Source organism: Echeneis naucrates, chromosome 7, assembly GCF_900963305.1.
Source record: "Echeneis naucrates chromosome 7, fEcheNa1.1, whole genome shotgun sequence".
Taxonomy (NCBI): domain Eukaryota; kingdom Metazoa; phylum Chordata; class Actinopteri; order Carangiformes; family Echeneidae; genus Echeneis; species Echeneis naucrates.
The window spans coordinates 13,315,553-13,331,686 of NC_042517.1; the positions used below are offsets into that span (position 1 = coordinate 13,315,553).

The window sequence follows — 16,134 nt, forward strand, 5'->3', positions numbered from 1 at the left end:
ACTGATTTCCAATCCACAGACCACTTCAATGACTGAAATGTAGACAATGGAAGATAGCGTGTAAAACATTAGCACATACCTCAAACAAAATAATGACTTGTCAGTTTGACATATTTTTGCGAGAGCCAGACTAGGGATGCTTTTCATAGTCACACTATTAAAGAGAAACAACAATGTAAGATGACTTTTTGCTATATGACAGTATAACCATAGTGAAGTTACCGTGGTTACACTTCACACAACTAACCCAAATTCAAAAATGTTGCATATAACACATGTTAAAGCTGTAATACTGCTAAATTTCAAAACAACAGAATACTGAAACTAAAGTTAACACAGGAGACACTGGAATGGGAGAATGATTAAATCAGGATAGTGTTAATATTTCTCATCACTACGTTTGGTGTTTGAGACTTTATTTTCTAAACTAAATAAAGTACAAAATGGCCCCTGTAGCTTCCCCCCCCCCCCCCCAATGAAGAGGGACAATCGGCCATATAATCTACCAAAATATAAACTGTCAAAATGTGATAGATTGTAAAGCGAGTTGTAGAAACGTGGAGCAGTGGGAATGTAGGCCTTCTGTATATTATATTTGCATTTTGTAAAATGTGCATGATCTTCGTGTAGCTATCTGTTTGCACAGTTTCACTAAGCTTGTAACCCTCTGAGCAAACACAGCTGATTGGCTGTTGCTTGGAAACCCGGGAGTCATTTAAACCTGCTGTCTGGGTTGCCGAGCATAAATCAAACTATTAATGAGAAAACCCAGGAGACAAAAACACGCCCCAGGGTCTATTTCTCTCATTTGGCTGAGCAGAAATGTTGACAATAATTTCCACGGAGGCGCAACCGCTGCGTTTGGTGGAACTGGCAGCTCTGTCACGAATCAGTTGCACTAAAGTAGTCTTCTCTTAAAAACAAGAACCACCAAGCTGAGGTCTCGGTGGCTGATCAGTTGACGGCCAGTCATGCTCAGCTGACGGGACTGCTGCAGTGGAGATGAGCGCGTGCGCATGCAGGAAGATTTATTCTGGTTATGTAAACGTGTTCAGCAGACTGAACTGTGCTTTACCGCATTCATTTGGCTGTCATGGCTCCTGTAGTTTATATGGCCATCATGATGCGACTCTCACAAAACCTGTAATGTACATTAGTCCGCTGTGACGCGCGCCGCCCGCGGATGTGCGTGACGCTTTGGCATTCTAGGCTTTGGGTTTCTACTGGACCTGACGCGAAGGAGGGTTTCCAGCTGATCCCGCCCTCACTTGGTCCCTGGCTATGTGCGCACCGATCGGTGAGAGGATCTGCACACCGAAATGAAATACTGAGCAGCCCGTTTTAGTGCCCTGCGGAACTAAGAGAGAGGCAGAGAGGGCTGCGAAGTCGAGATGCGATCATGATTTAAACAGCAGCCATCTCGAAGCTTTCAGTCATAAACCGACCGTGAGTCTTTGGGTCTTTCTGCCCGTCACGGGATCAGGGTATCAGGGGAGGGGGAAGCCAGCTCGATCCACTGAAGTCAAACGGAAAACTGCGATGCCCACCGCGGATGCGCCGCCGGGCATAAGCATAGGCACGGCGTCAGCAGCCCCGGCCTTACCCAGCCAGCCCCCCGGGGAACGTGCAGTCAGCGTGCTGTGGTCCTTTGGGAAATGTCTGGGCGCCCTGCTGCCCGTCTACCTGGCCGGATACTACGGCTTCAGCATCAGCGTTGTCCTGTTCGGTCTGATGATCTACATGGGATGGAAACACAGTCGACTGGAGAAAGTGATGAGGCTCAAGTCTGCCATGTACCTTCTGGAGAACGAGAGGGAATTCACCACTGAAAAGGTTTTCAGGACCAAAATGGATTTGCCCCCCTGGGTAAGGACCTGTATTCACACTGAGGCTGAGGCTTACCGGCTCCGGTCGTATTCAGTCTCTGCAGTTTTATATCATTTACCACAGCTGTCAGGCTGAACTCGAGGTGGAGCTCACAGTTACTCTGCATCAGAGTGATATGCTTTCACACGCATATCCTCTTACCCAGGAGTAGACACTTATCAGTTTAAAGCCTCTAAAGTAAACGCATACATCTAAAAAGGTAGTATTTTGTCTTTGCAACCCTAACATTGATTTGTGCATGAACCTCCCCTTTGTTCACTGTGTTTTCCCCTGTGACAGACCAGACCCATATTTAGACATATTTAGTCCTAATGTTCAGTGCCTGGGGAGTTCATCTGAACTGCTGCCACACAGAGGAATGTGAAATGAACATGTCAGATGAAATCTTCGTATTGGGGCAGCCTGGGGCCAATGACACAGACCTTGAAGAGACGGAAAGCTCTCATCTCTACTTTTATCAGATGCATTGCTTCATCAGTGAGAGAGTCTCTCCTGTTTATTTCCTCTTCCTGCTTCAATTCACGGCATGTTTTCAAAACCTGATGACTCAAACATCTCTCAGAGCAGAGGCAGTGACCACGACCACCATATCTGGATAGAGAAAGAGAGAGAGAGAGGAAGAGGATAAACTGTGTGTTTGTATACGTAAAGCAGTTTGGCCTAATCGGTCATCTCAAGTCTCTGGTGTCAAGGGGTTAGGGTTAGGAGTCTTATTTGCAGTATGGTATCAATATGTAAACAGAGTAGAACTTCTATTGAATTTTACTGAAATATTTAAAACGACAATCCAATCATCAAAAAAAAAAAAACAAAAAACACCACTGGCCTTCTCATAGTTTGACACAACAACCTGTAATAACGCTATTTGTGTTCATGCTTGAGCCATATTGCTTGTCCACAGGTAAACTTCCCAGATGTAGAAAAAGTGGAGTGGCTGAACAAGGTATGTGTTTTCATATCAGTCATTTGTGCAGCTGTATGTTTTCTATTTATGATGAATTTTTAAAATCGATTTCAGATTATATGAGAAATTACTGTTTAATTCATCTGAACTCTTAGCAGAGCAAAGGGTATAGCAAATAATTTATGCATGAGGTGTCCATGATTTACTTCACTCCAACACTTACATCTCATATTTATTATGAAGATCACTAGTCTACTACTCTAAATGACCTGGCTGCAGCCTCTCCATCACATTAGATAATCTAATGGTGTAATTAAGAGGCAGGAAGAGCAGCTCAGATCATATTGCGGCCTTCTTGACTCACTTAGAACAGTAATCTCACATCAGAACAGGCTAAGTGTGGATGTCAATACTAATAGTACAAAGCGCCTCTCTGGAGGGTAAAATGCTATTTATTCAGTGACAAGACCAGATTGTAGGATGGAATTTTGCTGGGCTCATCATGCATGAGCCCACGTTGCTCCTTTGGCTTTCCTGGCATGCGATCCAGCTGCTAATGCCTACCCCTCTCTATCAGCTTTAGGCAGACACACAGTCTGTGTCAGTTACCCATCTGTACCTGTAGTTTGTTTGTTAGCACCAGCATCATCTTGATTATTATGGAGCTGAGTATTAGCGCTGATAATTGGAGAACACTTGATTAGCTTCATCGCTACCCATGTCAAATAATTGAAGATAAAGCAATTTCAATATTAATATCCATCCTGTGAGTTGTATTGTAAAACCTTCGATATAAAAGGTTTCAACCACAAGGCAAACAGTCTGTGGTGACGAAACAGTCTTCGTGTGTTATTGCTTCTTTATTTCCTGTTCTTTTCTGGTAATGTTTTATTCAGTGAAGCCCTTAGCTGTGACTAAGTTTTTTTCACAATTATAATTCATTCCTACTTGGAGGATTACATTATTTCTATAAGTGTGAACATTACATGACTGTAATGACTGACAGCTTCGCTGTTTCTAAAGTCATAAGGTTAATGAATGACCATTTGCTCTGTTATGTAGATCCTGCAGCAGGCATGGCCGTTTGTAGGCCAGTATCTGGAGAAGTTGCTGGTAGAAACCATTGCTCCCGCCATCCGTGCCTCTAGTATTCATCTGCAGACTCTCAGCTTCACCAAGGTCAACATAGGAGATAAGGTATTGGTCCATCATAAAAGCAGCCGTTAATGCTTTAATAAGTGTGGCATCGATGAGAGAATGCAGTGAAGCGGGTGGTACTGATGGGGGTAATATGTATGCAATTCTAGTAATGCTTGACTAATCTCACTATTCTCTTTGTTACAAGCATAAAAATGATTATTGAATTCATTACAGGGACCGATGGGCATCATGTGATTCTTTTCTAATATGAAGTGAAGCTGGCACCAGCCTTGTTTATTTGTTTGACAGCAGCTGCTTTTGTTCACAGGCTGCAAAGGTTGTTGGTGTAAAGGCTCACACAGAACTTGATAAGAGACAAGTAATGTTGGATTTGTACATCAGGTAATGCACTGTCTTCCACTGCCCTATTTTATACTACTGCTTGTGTATCGTAAGGCCCTTTAAAAAAAAAAAAAGCTTGTCGTTATCTGTCACAGGCGAGAACAGAACCTAGCAGAGGAAGAAAGGCAGCTTTAGCATAAATCATATACACTCCTGTGTTGGTTACACAAGTGTCTGTAGACTTGTACTTGCCCTTCTTTTGCAGCTACGCTGGTGATGTCGAAGTCAATGTTGAAATCAAAAAATACTTCTGCAAAGCCGGAGTCAAAGGAATCCAGGTAGGAGAATGTATATGCACCTATTCTTACATTGTTGTTGGTAGTTAAGTGTCCTGAGAACACATTTTCTACATAAAATTGTCTATTTACAGCTCCATGGAAAGCTGCGTGTGATCCTTGAGCCTTTGATCGGAGATGTGCCACTGGTTGGAGCCATCACATTGTTCTTCATCCGTAGGCCTGTGAGTTTTTTGTGTTTCTCACTGCATTATGATATATATGCCTGCACTAATTCATGTGCCTTCACTTGCAACTGTAACAATGTTTCTTGCATGTAGAAACTGGACATCAACTGGACCGGACTTACCAACCTGCTGGATATCCCCGGGCTGAAGTGAGTGGATTTGATGGAGCTCTGGACTCTTTGTAACCAATATAACAGACAATGTATTATTTATTTAGCATCCAAGATCACAGAGGCTATTTCTGGAATTAAAATTAGTTTCAAGACAAACGTAGACAGACAACAGTGCTTAACGGTTTGGTGATGGATCTGTGTGGTCACAGTCTTGGAAGAGAAGGATGGCAATATGCTTCGTTTTTGTTCATGTCAATAACTCTGAGAAGCCAAAAACCATCAATAATTTAATCCTATTAATAAGTACTGCCTGTGAAGCCCATGCCTGATATATTTAATTCCACAGTGCATAGTTTTTTAGAGGCAATTAAAAACACAAGAGCAGTAAGCTTCACTATTGTAATACCATATACCTTCATTACAGATAACATGGGAACTACTGTAAATTTTAAATGAAAGGGATCATTTGAATTATTTGACAAGGGATTGTGTAATGCACTGATGCGTAGTCGGTATATTACCTGCAGTACCCTTGGATGTGTGCCCTCTGTCTGTATTGCTATACAAAAGAACATCCATTGTGCACATGAAGAGCTGATGTGGATATTGGTGCAGGAAATAGGGATAAACTATGTATAACTAAATGCCTCACAAAACCCCATGTCAAATAACCCAAACTGTCACATTAATTCCCATTAAATTCACTATATCTTTTCATTATAGAAACATTTAATAAGCACAAAATTATTGTGTAACTTCTGAATATGACCAATGTAGAATCAACTATAGTACATTTAAATACAATATAAAGATAAACTAATGTTCTGACAAAACGGACCAAAACAATTCTAATAGGCATTGATATCCATTTGATATAGATTTTTGTGTGGTTGCTGATCCTACACAGTCCCACAGAACATAACACAGTTATGAAAGCATTGTCAGAGGTATTATTGTTGCTGACCATTCAGTCACTTCTGGCAATACTTTGTGATAATTGTCATTCTTTTTAGATATACACCTTTAAATGATACTCCCCAACTCTCCTGTTGAGCCAGTTTGTGTTTCCTGCTGGTCCTGTTAGTGTGACATTGAATATCATGTTATTTATGCATGTTCACATTGTCAGTGGCAGTCTATAGTTTGTTTGTTTGTTTGTTTTGTTTGTGTGCGTGTGACTCCCTTGTGTGTCCAAAACATCGTCCTTGCATTCATTTACAGTGCCATGTCGGACACTATGATAATGGATGCAATTGCCTCCTTCCTGGTGCTCCCCAATCGTCTCACTGTTCCCCTGGTGGCCGACCTGCACGTTGCGCAGCTCCGCTCCCCTCTCCCAAGGGTAACTGTCTCAGTGAAAAATGGCCTGGAGAAACATGGGGCCCGTAGACTAAAGCAGTCTGAGAATATTACCTGCATCCAAACACATAGCCAGGAAGACTTATAGCAAATTCGCATTGTGAATGATAAATCATATTTTGTGAAGATAAGTTGGCTAACATTTTGATATTCTCAATGGTGTCTTGTGTTTTCCTGCATGTGAACCCCTTACACATGCCAGGGAGTCGTGCGTATTCATCTGCTGGAGGCTGAGGATCTGACTGCTAAGGATACAGTCATCAAAGGATTGATTGATGGGAAATCGGACCCATATGCTGTCCTGCGAGTAGGAACCCAGATCTTCACCTCCCATCACGTAGACAGCAACCTGAACCCACAGTGGAGGGAGATGTATGAGGTGAGAGGGGCTGGGAGGGAGGAAAATGGAGCCAAAATGGAGCTGAAAGCCAAAGAAGAACTATATTGCTTTGCCTGGATATGCAAGTGCCACCCCAACAATCTGTGTGTTAAAAGATGTAGCTTGTTGTTGGTATGCTTCTTCATTAGGATTTCACTAAGCCTATGGTAGTAAATACTCCACCGGCACTTCAGACATAGACACAGTTTTGTGGTGGTTTTATCTGTTTCCCTGGAAACAGGAAGCTGCTGTTTCTTAGATAAGCAGTTCTTGCAAAACTTGCTTTCTCAGGGTGACTTCTTTTTTTTTCCCTTGCTTTGCGCAATTTGAGCAAAGGATGAGATTTTTAGTTTTGAGATCTGCAGAGCATAAAAGTAAAAGGTTCTTGCCATTGTGATTCTGTTTGCATGTCCTTGTGTTATTGTGTTGTGCGTGGCTGTATCTATATTTGTATTTGTTGTGTGTATTTGTGTCCCTGTCCTTCATGTGTGTGTATGTGTGTCAGGTGATAGTCCATGAAGTACCTGGTCAGGAGTTGGAAGTGGAAGTATTTGACAAAGACCCAGACCAGGATGACTTCCTGGGGAGGTAGCTTATTCATTTTCACTCATTGACTTTGTCTCTATGTGCTTTTCATGTCATATCCATCTCTGCTCTTTACATTTTGGACCATAATTCTGTTGAAATGAATGAAATTAATCTTTCTGATTTGTGCCCTAACCGATAACCCCTCTAGTTTATTCACTTTTTCTTTCAGGACCAAGGTGGATCTTGATATTGTTAAGAAGGCCAGAGTTGTGGATGATGTAAGTAGTAATGCTGAAGTTTAACAAAATCCAGTATTTTGCCATTATATTTAGAGGAAGGAAAGCTATCAGTTAAAATAAAAAATAAAAAAATTACAAGCAAATATTTATTATATTATGTTGCCCAGGAAAATACTGCAGTAATTCTGTTAGCATGTGACACTACAGACCCCATGAGGCTCCTCGTGATGTTTCTGTGATCATCCAATCTAGGTTCAAGGAACCCAGCCAGATCAAAAAAACAAAGTGTGTTTTATTCGTTTCATGTGCCCTCTGTTTTGTGTAAACAGTGGTTCAATCTGAGGGACGTCCCATCTGGCAGTGTTCACCTGCGGCTGGAGTGGCTCTCTCTGCTCTCCTCTGCTGACAGGCTGAGTGAGGTGAGGCTGCAGCTGTACTGGCATGCACTGGCTCAGAAATTCACGCTCAGATGATTATCAGAACATTGTATTTATTGTGCCATTTACTCATATGGTATTTTTGCTTTTATTTAATACAGTATAGACAGGCAGAAAACACAGGAAAAGCAACAAAGGTTAAAGGCTTGAAACAAATCAGGACCATTGTCATGGCGGGATTCATGCCTTAAACAACTTATTTACTGGTACTCTTATATATAAATGTGGCTAATATAATTCAACTTGTTTAGTTTAAATTTGTTAAATCAAAAATTGTAATCCACATTTAATATATATATATATATATATATATATATATATATATATATATATATATATATATATATAATTTTTTTTTTTTTTTTTTTTTTTTTTTTTTTTATCAAAATATTGACAAAAACAAGAAATTGGTCACAAAATAAATTATTAAATAGTTTATGAAAACATTTGCGACTAAGAAAAATGTCAAAAATTACATTGAAAAAAATTCTAAAGTGGCCTACTTGGGTTTTGTGGGACATTTTAACAATAATTTCCAAAATATTTTAGGTTTAGGTTGCTTTTTCATCAACTTGATATCAAGCTGTTGTTCTTCTACCAGGTGATTCAGAAGAACCAGAACTTGACCAGTAAGACAGCCGATCCCCCATCTGCTGCCATCTTAGTCGTCTATCTTGACCAAGCTTTTGAATTGCCTGTAAGCATATATCTATTGAAGATGCTGCCATGTGGTGTACTTTTGTTTTTGTTTTTTTTCTTTTACACCCATATTGATTTATTTACTGTTATAGATGAGAAAAGGCAATAAGGACCCAAGCCCAATGGTTCAGATTTCAATTCAGGATACAACTAGAGAGAGCAAGGTAAGGATTAAAATGATTTATTAATACATTAAACTAATTGGAAAGTAATTAATGTTTTCCATTTTATTCTTCAGACTTGTTACGGGACCAACAACCCTGTGTGGGAGGACGCTTTTACCTTCTTTATCCAAGATCCTCGCAAACAAGACATTGACATTCAAGTAAGTAATGAGTTTAGTAAGGATTAAATGACCCAGTTAAGCTTTGTGCAAGTATTTTACATACTTTTCCCCCCAAATTGTTAGGTGGATTAGTACAGTAACTACCCTATTGATTTACTATAAGGTGGAATTCAATTTTTCCTCTTATTCTTTCTGGTCACTGGTTAAATTACACACTCCTTTTAACCTCTTTTTCCCTTTTCCCTTTGTGTGATGTTTGCTCTTCCAGCTGGCTTTCAATCTCACTCCATGCTTACTGTTTCTGTTGTTTACTTTTTTTTTTTTTTTTTTAAACTAGGTCAAGGATGATGACCGTGCTCTGTCTCTAGGCAGTCTCACCATCCCTCTGCCCCGTGTTCTGGCGACCCCTGAACTCACCATGGATCAGTGGTTCCAGCTGGAGGATTCTGGTTCAGCCAGCCGTATCTATGTGAAAATTGTGCTAAGGGTTGGTATTGCACGTAAGACGTAGTGATATATTTGGCTGTAAAGTAAATATAGATAAGATGTGGAAATATGTATAAGAAATATAAGATGTGGGTTCAAACCCCAAATGGCAGCAGTGGCCTGAGTAAGTCAATGTTTTTGTAGGAGTCACACTCAACAACCCCATCAAAGGATCAATGTCAAACTTACACTCACTATCCACTGACATCAAATCCTGCAAGTTTTGCATATATATATGAAAATATGCCTCACAAGTTAAAAAAGCTATGCTACATGCACATCTTATTGGCATTTACTCCCATTTGCTGACTTGATATTCAAAGTAACACACATTTTAAACTCTCTTTTCTTGTTAAAACGCATGGTAAGTTGTGAGTTCACATTGGAAGTTCAGAAAAATGCTCATATGTATATTTTCCGTTCGTTGTCAGGCCTGAAGTCAAGAAGCTCGATGGTAGTCCCAGAAATGACAGTATGATCATACAGTAATTTAATGCTCATATAACCTCTTATTCGTCTTTCTCTAGGTTTTGTGGCTAAGTGACGATGCCACTCCCACAACGCCATCCCCTCGCCCTTCATCCTCTGGATCTGGAGTGGGTCAGGGGGGAATCAAGTCAGAGGTGAACCCGATGGGGCCTGGTGGGTTAGGTAAACCTCAACCAGCACGACCTCAGCATACCACACCTGACCCAGAGTTTGCAACTGAGGTGAACTGAGGTTACTTAGAGTCAACCAGCAGCCGACATCACTCAGTCCTTCAAACATCTACCACTGTAACATTCCCTGTCTGTGTCATTCCCTGTCACAGGGAGTGCTGCGTATTCATCTGGTGGAGGCCCAAAACCTGATAGCCAAGGACAACTTCATGGGGGGCATGGTCAAAGGCAAAAGTGACCCCTATGTCAAGATCCGTGTGGCTGGTATCACCTTTCGCAGCCACACCATTAAAGAGAACCTCAATCCTATCTGGAATGAGCTCTATGAGGTGTTGTCTTTGTTTACTGCTCGAGTATTTTATTTTTCTACCAATCTGATGGAATGGTTAATAGATTTATATGTATTTTTAATCGTCTAGGTGATTTTGACCCAGCTTCCTGGTCAGGAGATCCAGTTTGAGTTGTTTGACAAGGACATTGATCAGGACGACTTCCTCGGAAGGTGCATTACAAATTCAACTTCTATAGGTGGAGACTACGCGGTTCTTTAAAGTAAAGGACAGAACATTGACAGAACTTGTCTTTACAGGTTCAAGCTTAGCCTACGAGATATCATCAGCGCACAATTCATTGATACGGTGTGTGATGTAGAGTTATAAAGATTTTGACACATAAATTAAGAAATAATATTGAAATTCAACATTTCTGTGGCACCCTTTTCACAGTGGTACACTTTGAATGATGTGAAGTCCGGCCGAGTTCACCTGGTGCTGGAGTGGCTGCCCAGAGTGTCTGACCTACTCAGACTGGAGCAGGTGAGATATTTAGTTTTGTGTTCTCTTTGTTTAGATATTTGAAAGCAATGAAAATGACTGACATTACAATTGGTTCATAATAAACTTTACAAACGCAAATGCATTCAAAGAACAAACAGGTATAACAGTTAATTTTACTAACTTGAACCTAATCATGGGCATGCTCTGATACTCACATTATGATTCACATTAGACAAATGATGCACATGTTTAATACACAAGGATAAACCTCTGCCCCCTTTTTTTTTTCTATACAAACATATCCAGCTGCAGTCTTAAAGAAAGAGTTGTTCATTATCTTATTATGTATATGTATATTATGTATATACATCTCCCAAAGGTAGGTCTATCTCAAATCATTTTCTCATGGAAACAAAATAAAAGTAGATCAATATTAATCTATTTGCCTCGAATATTAAGCTTGACCAGGATATTATTGCATTTACATGAAATATCCTTTAAATGCTATTAAGATGGCGTAATGAGTTTTTATAACAGGAGTAATGAAGACTCTTTAGATGTCACTTTCTTTAAAGGATGCACATACACACATTTTTCAAGTTAAGTCAATACAAGGCTGCCAATTTGTCTTTTTAGTCTGAATTTCCCACTTTGTTTCCACTGACTGTGGTTCTTTCTGCGCCACAGTGAAGGAAAACTTTCCTCTTAAAGTTTTTGTGTGTGTGTGTAGCTGGGATACAATAATGTTCAAATACCTACTGGATTTGTTTAACCTCATATAAACTTAAACTGAACTTATGAATGAAATTTTGTAGAGCAAATACTGCAGACTTTAGTCTCCATCTTTTTATGTGCTTTTAAGACCAGTCCAGGGTTAGTTGGGATAGGAGGAATGATAACTGCAAGCTTTAAAATATCACAACCCATCAGTTAAATCATGTTCCTCATACTGTGACAGACCATTATTCTTGTTTTCTTGTTTACTTGCAATGTTTCTCAGTTGCTACAGCAAATGCAGCAGTTTCTAATCAAAAGGAAAGAAAACCAGTTCTGTGGCAGGCGCTCTGAGAGAGAGCTTGAGAAAACTTACAGATGATTTGTGTTGATTAGTTTAGTTATCTCAATATCAAATAGCTACCATTTTACAAAGACCTTTCTAATTGTACAGCAAATCTTATTAAACCTCTCTCCCCCTCCTTTTTCCTGTGTGACATGATTTCCTGCTTTGTACAGATCATGCAGTACCAGTCCCAGCAATTGTATCAGAACAAGGTCTTGCCTTCAGCAGCTGTGCTGTTTGTGTATGTGGAACGTGCACATGGCCTGCCGGTGAGATCATACCTACCAGTCCTGGGGGATTTATGAGTTGTTTATAATTATCTATTTTTCTTCTCTGCAAAAAAGAAGTATAATGGCTTATTGCTACTGTATTACACAGAGCACTGCAGTGAGCCAGTACAGCTGCTGTCCATTTATGTTAAAACACTGTTAATTCACTTAGTCTTGGTAGATGCTGTCAATTGTAGGTTTTCTATTACTCTTTGCATATTAGTTGAAGAAGAGTGGAAAAGAGCCGAAAGCTGGAGCTGAAATTCTCCTCAAAGGTGTTTCACACAAAACCAAGGTAGGATCGCAACTTTCACACTGAGTTTATTGAGAAAAATAAATAATAAATAAATAAATAAATTGTTGAGCGATAAAACAAATTTTCCCAAGATTTGTGAGCGCTCCACATCTCCTCGATGGGACGAAGCCTTTCATTTTTTGGTCCGTGACCCCAGAGATGAAACACTCACAGTCAAGGTGAGACTCACCGGTGATAAGTATGTCTACTTTTTAATTTAACCTTGTAGCTCCAATTCAGATAAAACTGATTTAAGCAGTTCCGTGAAGTATTAGACATTTTCTCAAAATTTGGTTAAACTCTGCAGCATAATTGTGCATCTGTTTGCGTGTATGATTGTGTAGCTCTCGCACAGCTGGGGCCAGGCTCTCGGGTCCTTGACAGTCCCTCTCAGGGAGGTGCTTGCTGAGCCGGGCTTGGTGTTAGACCGCTGGCTTGGTCTAGAGGGAGCTCTGCCAGAGAGCCAGATCCTACTGAGAGCCACACTCAAGGTACCGACAATAGACTGCTTACTTTCTCTCTGGAGTCTGCAGGCATGTGAGCAATAGCTCAGTTTTGTTCTACACTTAATCAAATGTGTTTTTGCAGCTTAAAGGTATTTTTGTGTTTTTGAACAAATAATGCGATGCAATAAATACAGAATATAATCTATAATCTTTTGCTTCAATGATACATGTACAGTATTTCATACACATTGTTATGTAGCTCACTGATATCTAACAGATATCCTGCAAAATGCCAGAATTTTAAGCTGGAGCCAGAAGCCAGTTAGTTTAGCTTCACACAAACAGTGGAAATCAGAATAAATGGGTAGCCCAATGTTGTCCCAAAGAAAGAAAATCCATCTAACATCACCTTGGAAGCCCTTAAGTTTAAGATTCTGAGAACTTTGTGTGGCATCTTGCACAAGAATCAGTTTTGTGGTTTTTCTGCTCATTGCCTGGTAATCTCAACTTGAAAACCGCACATTTCTAACACTTTAGTTTTGGTACATATTAAACAAATAAAATATAATGTGCTCAGACAGAGTTGTATCAAACTCTGAGAAAGTAAATGTACATCCCAAAATGGCTTTTACAGCAAGACACAACCACTATAAATAACTATTATACACAGGTGCTGGCAAAGAGTACATTAACATGGCACCAGTCACTCTTTATTTGTCACTTTTCATACAATGCTTAATACTAAATAAATGATGAAGACTGGAAAGTAAAGATGCTTGTCATTCTGGGAAATGTAGGAAATCAAAGATCTACACCAACTTTGTATCCATATCTAACCATGGGTTTACATATTGTAATGTAGTAATGTATCTTGCAATGTTTCATAAGCAAATCAAAGTTTTACTAAAGATTTGCATATCTTATAGATCCTGGACACCCAGTTGGCAGTTTGCCGCAGGGATGCAGGTAACGATGGCAGTGATGTTGAAGTCATCCCCAGATGGGTCCCATCCCATCTAGACATCAGACACAGAAGTGGCTTCCCCATGTGAGTCGCACACTAGTATCCATGCACCGCTGTGTTCATTCTGTAAAGAGACCTTTTCTGGCTTACGTTGTCTGCTTTTTCTTGAGGCGTGTTTGTTTTTTGCATGTTCTCCACTGTGCCTTTAGAGTTGGTGATTCAAGCACAGGAGGCCAGGTGAAGCTGACCATTGCCTTCTCCACAGAGGAAAACCGGCTTTTCATCACTGTTCACTCCTGCAGGTCTGCATATGACAACCATTACTTCTCTTAATCATACCATTATTATTATTTTTATTTTTTTTTCCACCCAAAGCAACCAGCAGCATCATACTGTATGTTGTGAATGTGACTGCACAGAGCCCTGGCTGCCTGCTCCAAGGACGGTGCAGACCCCTATGTTACCTTCATCTTGCTGCCTGACAAAAAAGGTACAACCAAGAGGAGAACTGCCACCAAGAAAAGAGACCTCAACCCAGAATTCAATGAAAGGTAAGACAAATAAAGAAGCCATTTGTCATTTTGAAATGAAAAGGAGGTTTATTAATTTCCTTTTCTCTCACTTTCTATAGGTTTGACTTTGATTTCTCTCTTGAGGAGTCCACACAGAGAAAACTGGACCTCTCTGTGAAGAACAGCGTCTCCTTCATGAGCAGAGATAGAGAACTCATTGGAAAGGTATATATCATCTGTTACATCTAAAATTCTGTTAGTCATCACTCAAAATTACTTCAGTTCCTGTTATCAAAACATTGCTCAAGACCCGCTGAAAATGGGAGATAACTTTTTTAATATTATTTCTTTAATGCTCCCAGTTGCAGCTGGACCTGGACCAAATAGACCTTAAGACTGGTGTCACACAATGGTAATAATTCAAACAGCTACTGAATAAAATTGCGAAATAAAAGAATGTTCAAATATTATTTTTTTTAATATATTTAAACACCAAATTGTATCCTTTCTGTTTTTCCAGGTACGATTTGGTGGCAGAAACCAACTAGATGAATCTAAGCTTGATCTTCGGTACTATATAACCATAAGTGTTGCTTCTGTGATCCGTGATTTTGTGTGTTTCTATATTCAGCTTAAATGAAAATTTCCACCATCGCTGAAGAAAAAAATGACATACACGCTTCAAACACAGTCCACCAGTATTTATGACACTTAACATGTAGCTTATCATCCGTAAAGTGTTAGCTGTGCTGAACCCACTCTGTCTTTGACAGAATCTTCAGTAGAATATTTTGGCTGAATAGACATTTGATAAAAATGCAACTATGTTGCACAATCTAACAAGTTTATAAATGTTTGAAAACATGTAAAAGTCCTCTTTGAATTTTATTTACAAAAGGGCTTATGCTGTGGTTACTATCTTAAGGTATGACAATGTTTTATGGATTTATAGCATCCTACACAACTGAAAATTATTCTTTTAACTTTTATTTTTACAATCTTCAAACAATTCCCAAAATGATTTGTTTCTACACATTTATATCATTGCCTTAAGTATTACAAAACTGTGCACAGTTTGTCAGTGTTAATTATGTTCCAAATGAAGTTTTATATGTTTTAAACTGAGCTTTCTGAGAGTTACTTTTATAAATCCAAGTATTACAAACGTAGACCCTCATCTTGCCACTTACAACAGTGGTATAATACTGTAAGCAGAGTCTAAATCACTGTGCTTTTATGAAGAAAACATTTGTAGATTCTGAAAACACATGGCTTGTGTTCTTGCACCAAAATGCTTATTTGTGTTTGTGTGTATTTGTAGCACTAAACGCAACTGGCTGATGCTGTCAGCCAAGTTTTTGTTTTGCTTTTTGAGCTAAGCTAAGTAAATATTGTGCCAACTTCCATGTAGCATCACTGTGACCTCACCACAAAGGTCCTGATGTTGCTTTTTTTTTTTTTTTTTTTTTTTTTGGCAGGGGGGTTAATAAAATATAAGTGTCAGAAATAAAGAAAAAGAATCCTGCTGTACTCTGTCATAATTTGAACATATCATCATGCAGCTGCTGAAGTTCTTGATTGAAGTTTGTCCTTCAAATTATTAAATAGATAAATAAAATGAAATAAAACGGTTTCACCGCCAGGTCGCGATAAACTCCAGACAAACCCTCAGTTCTCCGTCCAGCTGTATCTGTGTTCACAGCCTCCAGATGTGAGGGGGCGGGGAATAGGAAGAGGGGGGGTGATTGACAGGTGGTGGGACTGACCCCCCCCAACCCCGGCTGTGGGGGCGTGGTCAGAGAGGAGAACCCGCCCTCTGAGAGGAGGCAGC

General features: G+C 39.7%; 1 protein-coding gene across 1 annotated transcript; it reads left to right on the top strand.

The window, feature by feature from the left end:
• Window positions 1-1,539: 1,539 nt before the first annotated feature.
• On the top strand, window positions 1,540-15,770 carry esyt1a (extended synaptotagmin-like protein 1a). The gene is made up of 31 exons (XM_029506550.1): window positions 1,540-1,866; window positions 2,789-2,830; window positions 3,854-3,988; window positions 4,260-4,333; window positions 4,539-4,611; window positions 4,704-4,793; window positions 4,890-4,945; window positions 6,131-6,251; window positions 6,471-6,647; window positions 7,153-7,235; window positions 7,405-7,453; window positions 7,744-7,833; window positions 8,453-8,548; window positions 8,643-8,714; window positions 8,789-8,875; window positions 9,174-9,323; window positions 9,850-10,032; window positions 10,134-10,310; window positions 10,401-10,483; window positions 10,571-10,619; window positions 10,707-10,796; window positions 11,991-12,086; window positions 12,310-12,381; window positions 12,474-12,560; window positions 12,726-12,872; window positions 13,754-13,875; window positions 14,001-14,093; window positions 14,211-14,342; window positions 14,423-14,528; window positions 14,666-14,715; window positions 14,824-15,770. Exons 1-31 carry the CDS (start codon window positions 1,540-1,542, stop codon window positions 14,849-14,851), a joined length of 3,237 nt encoding a protein of 1,078 aa, XP_029362410.1. The 3' UTR covers window positions 14,852-15,770.
• Window positions 15,771-16,134: the final 364 nt, after the last annotated feature.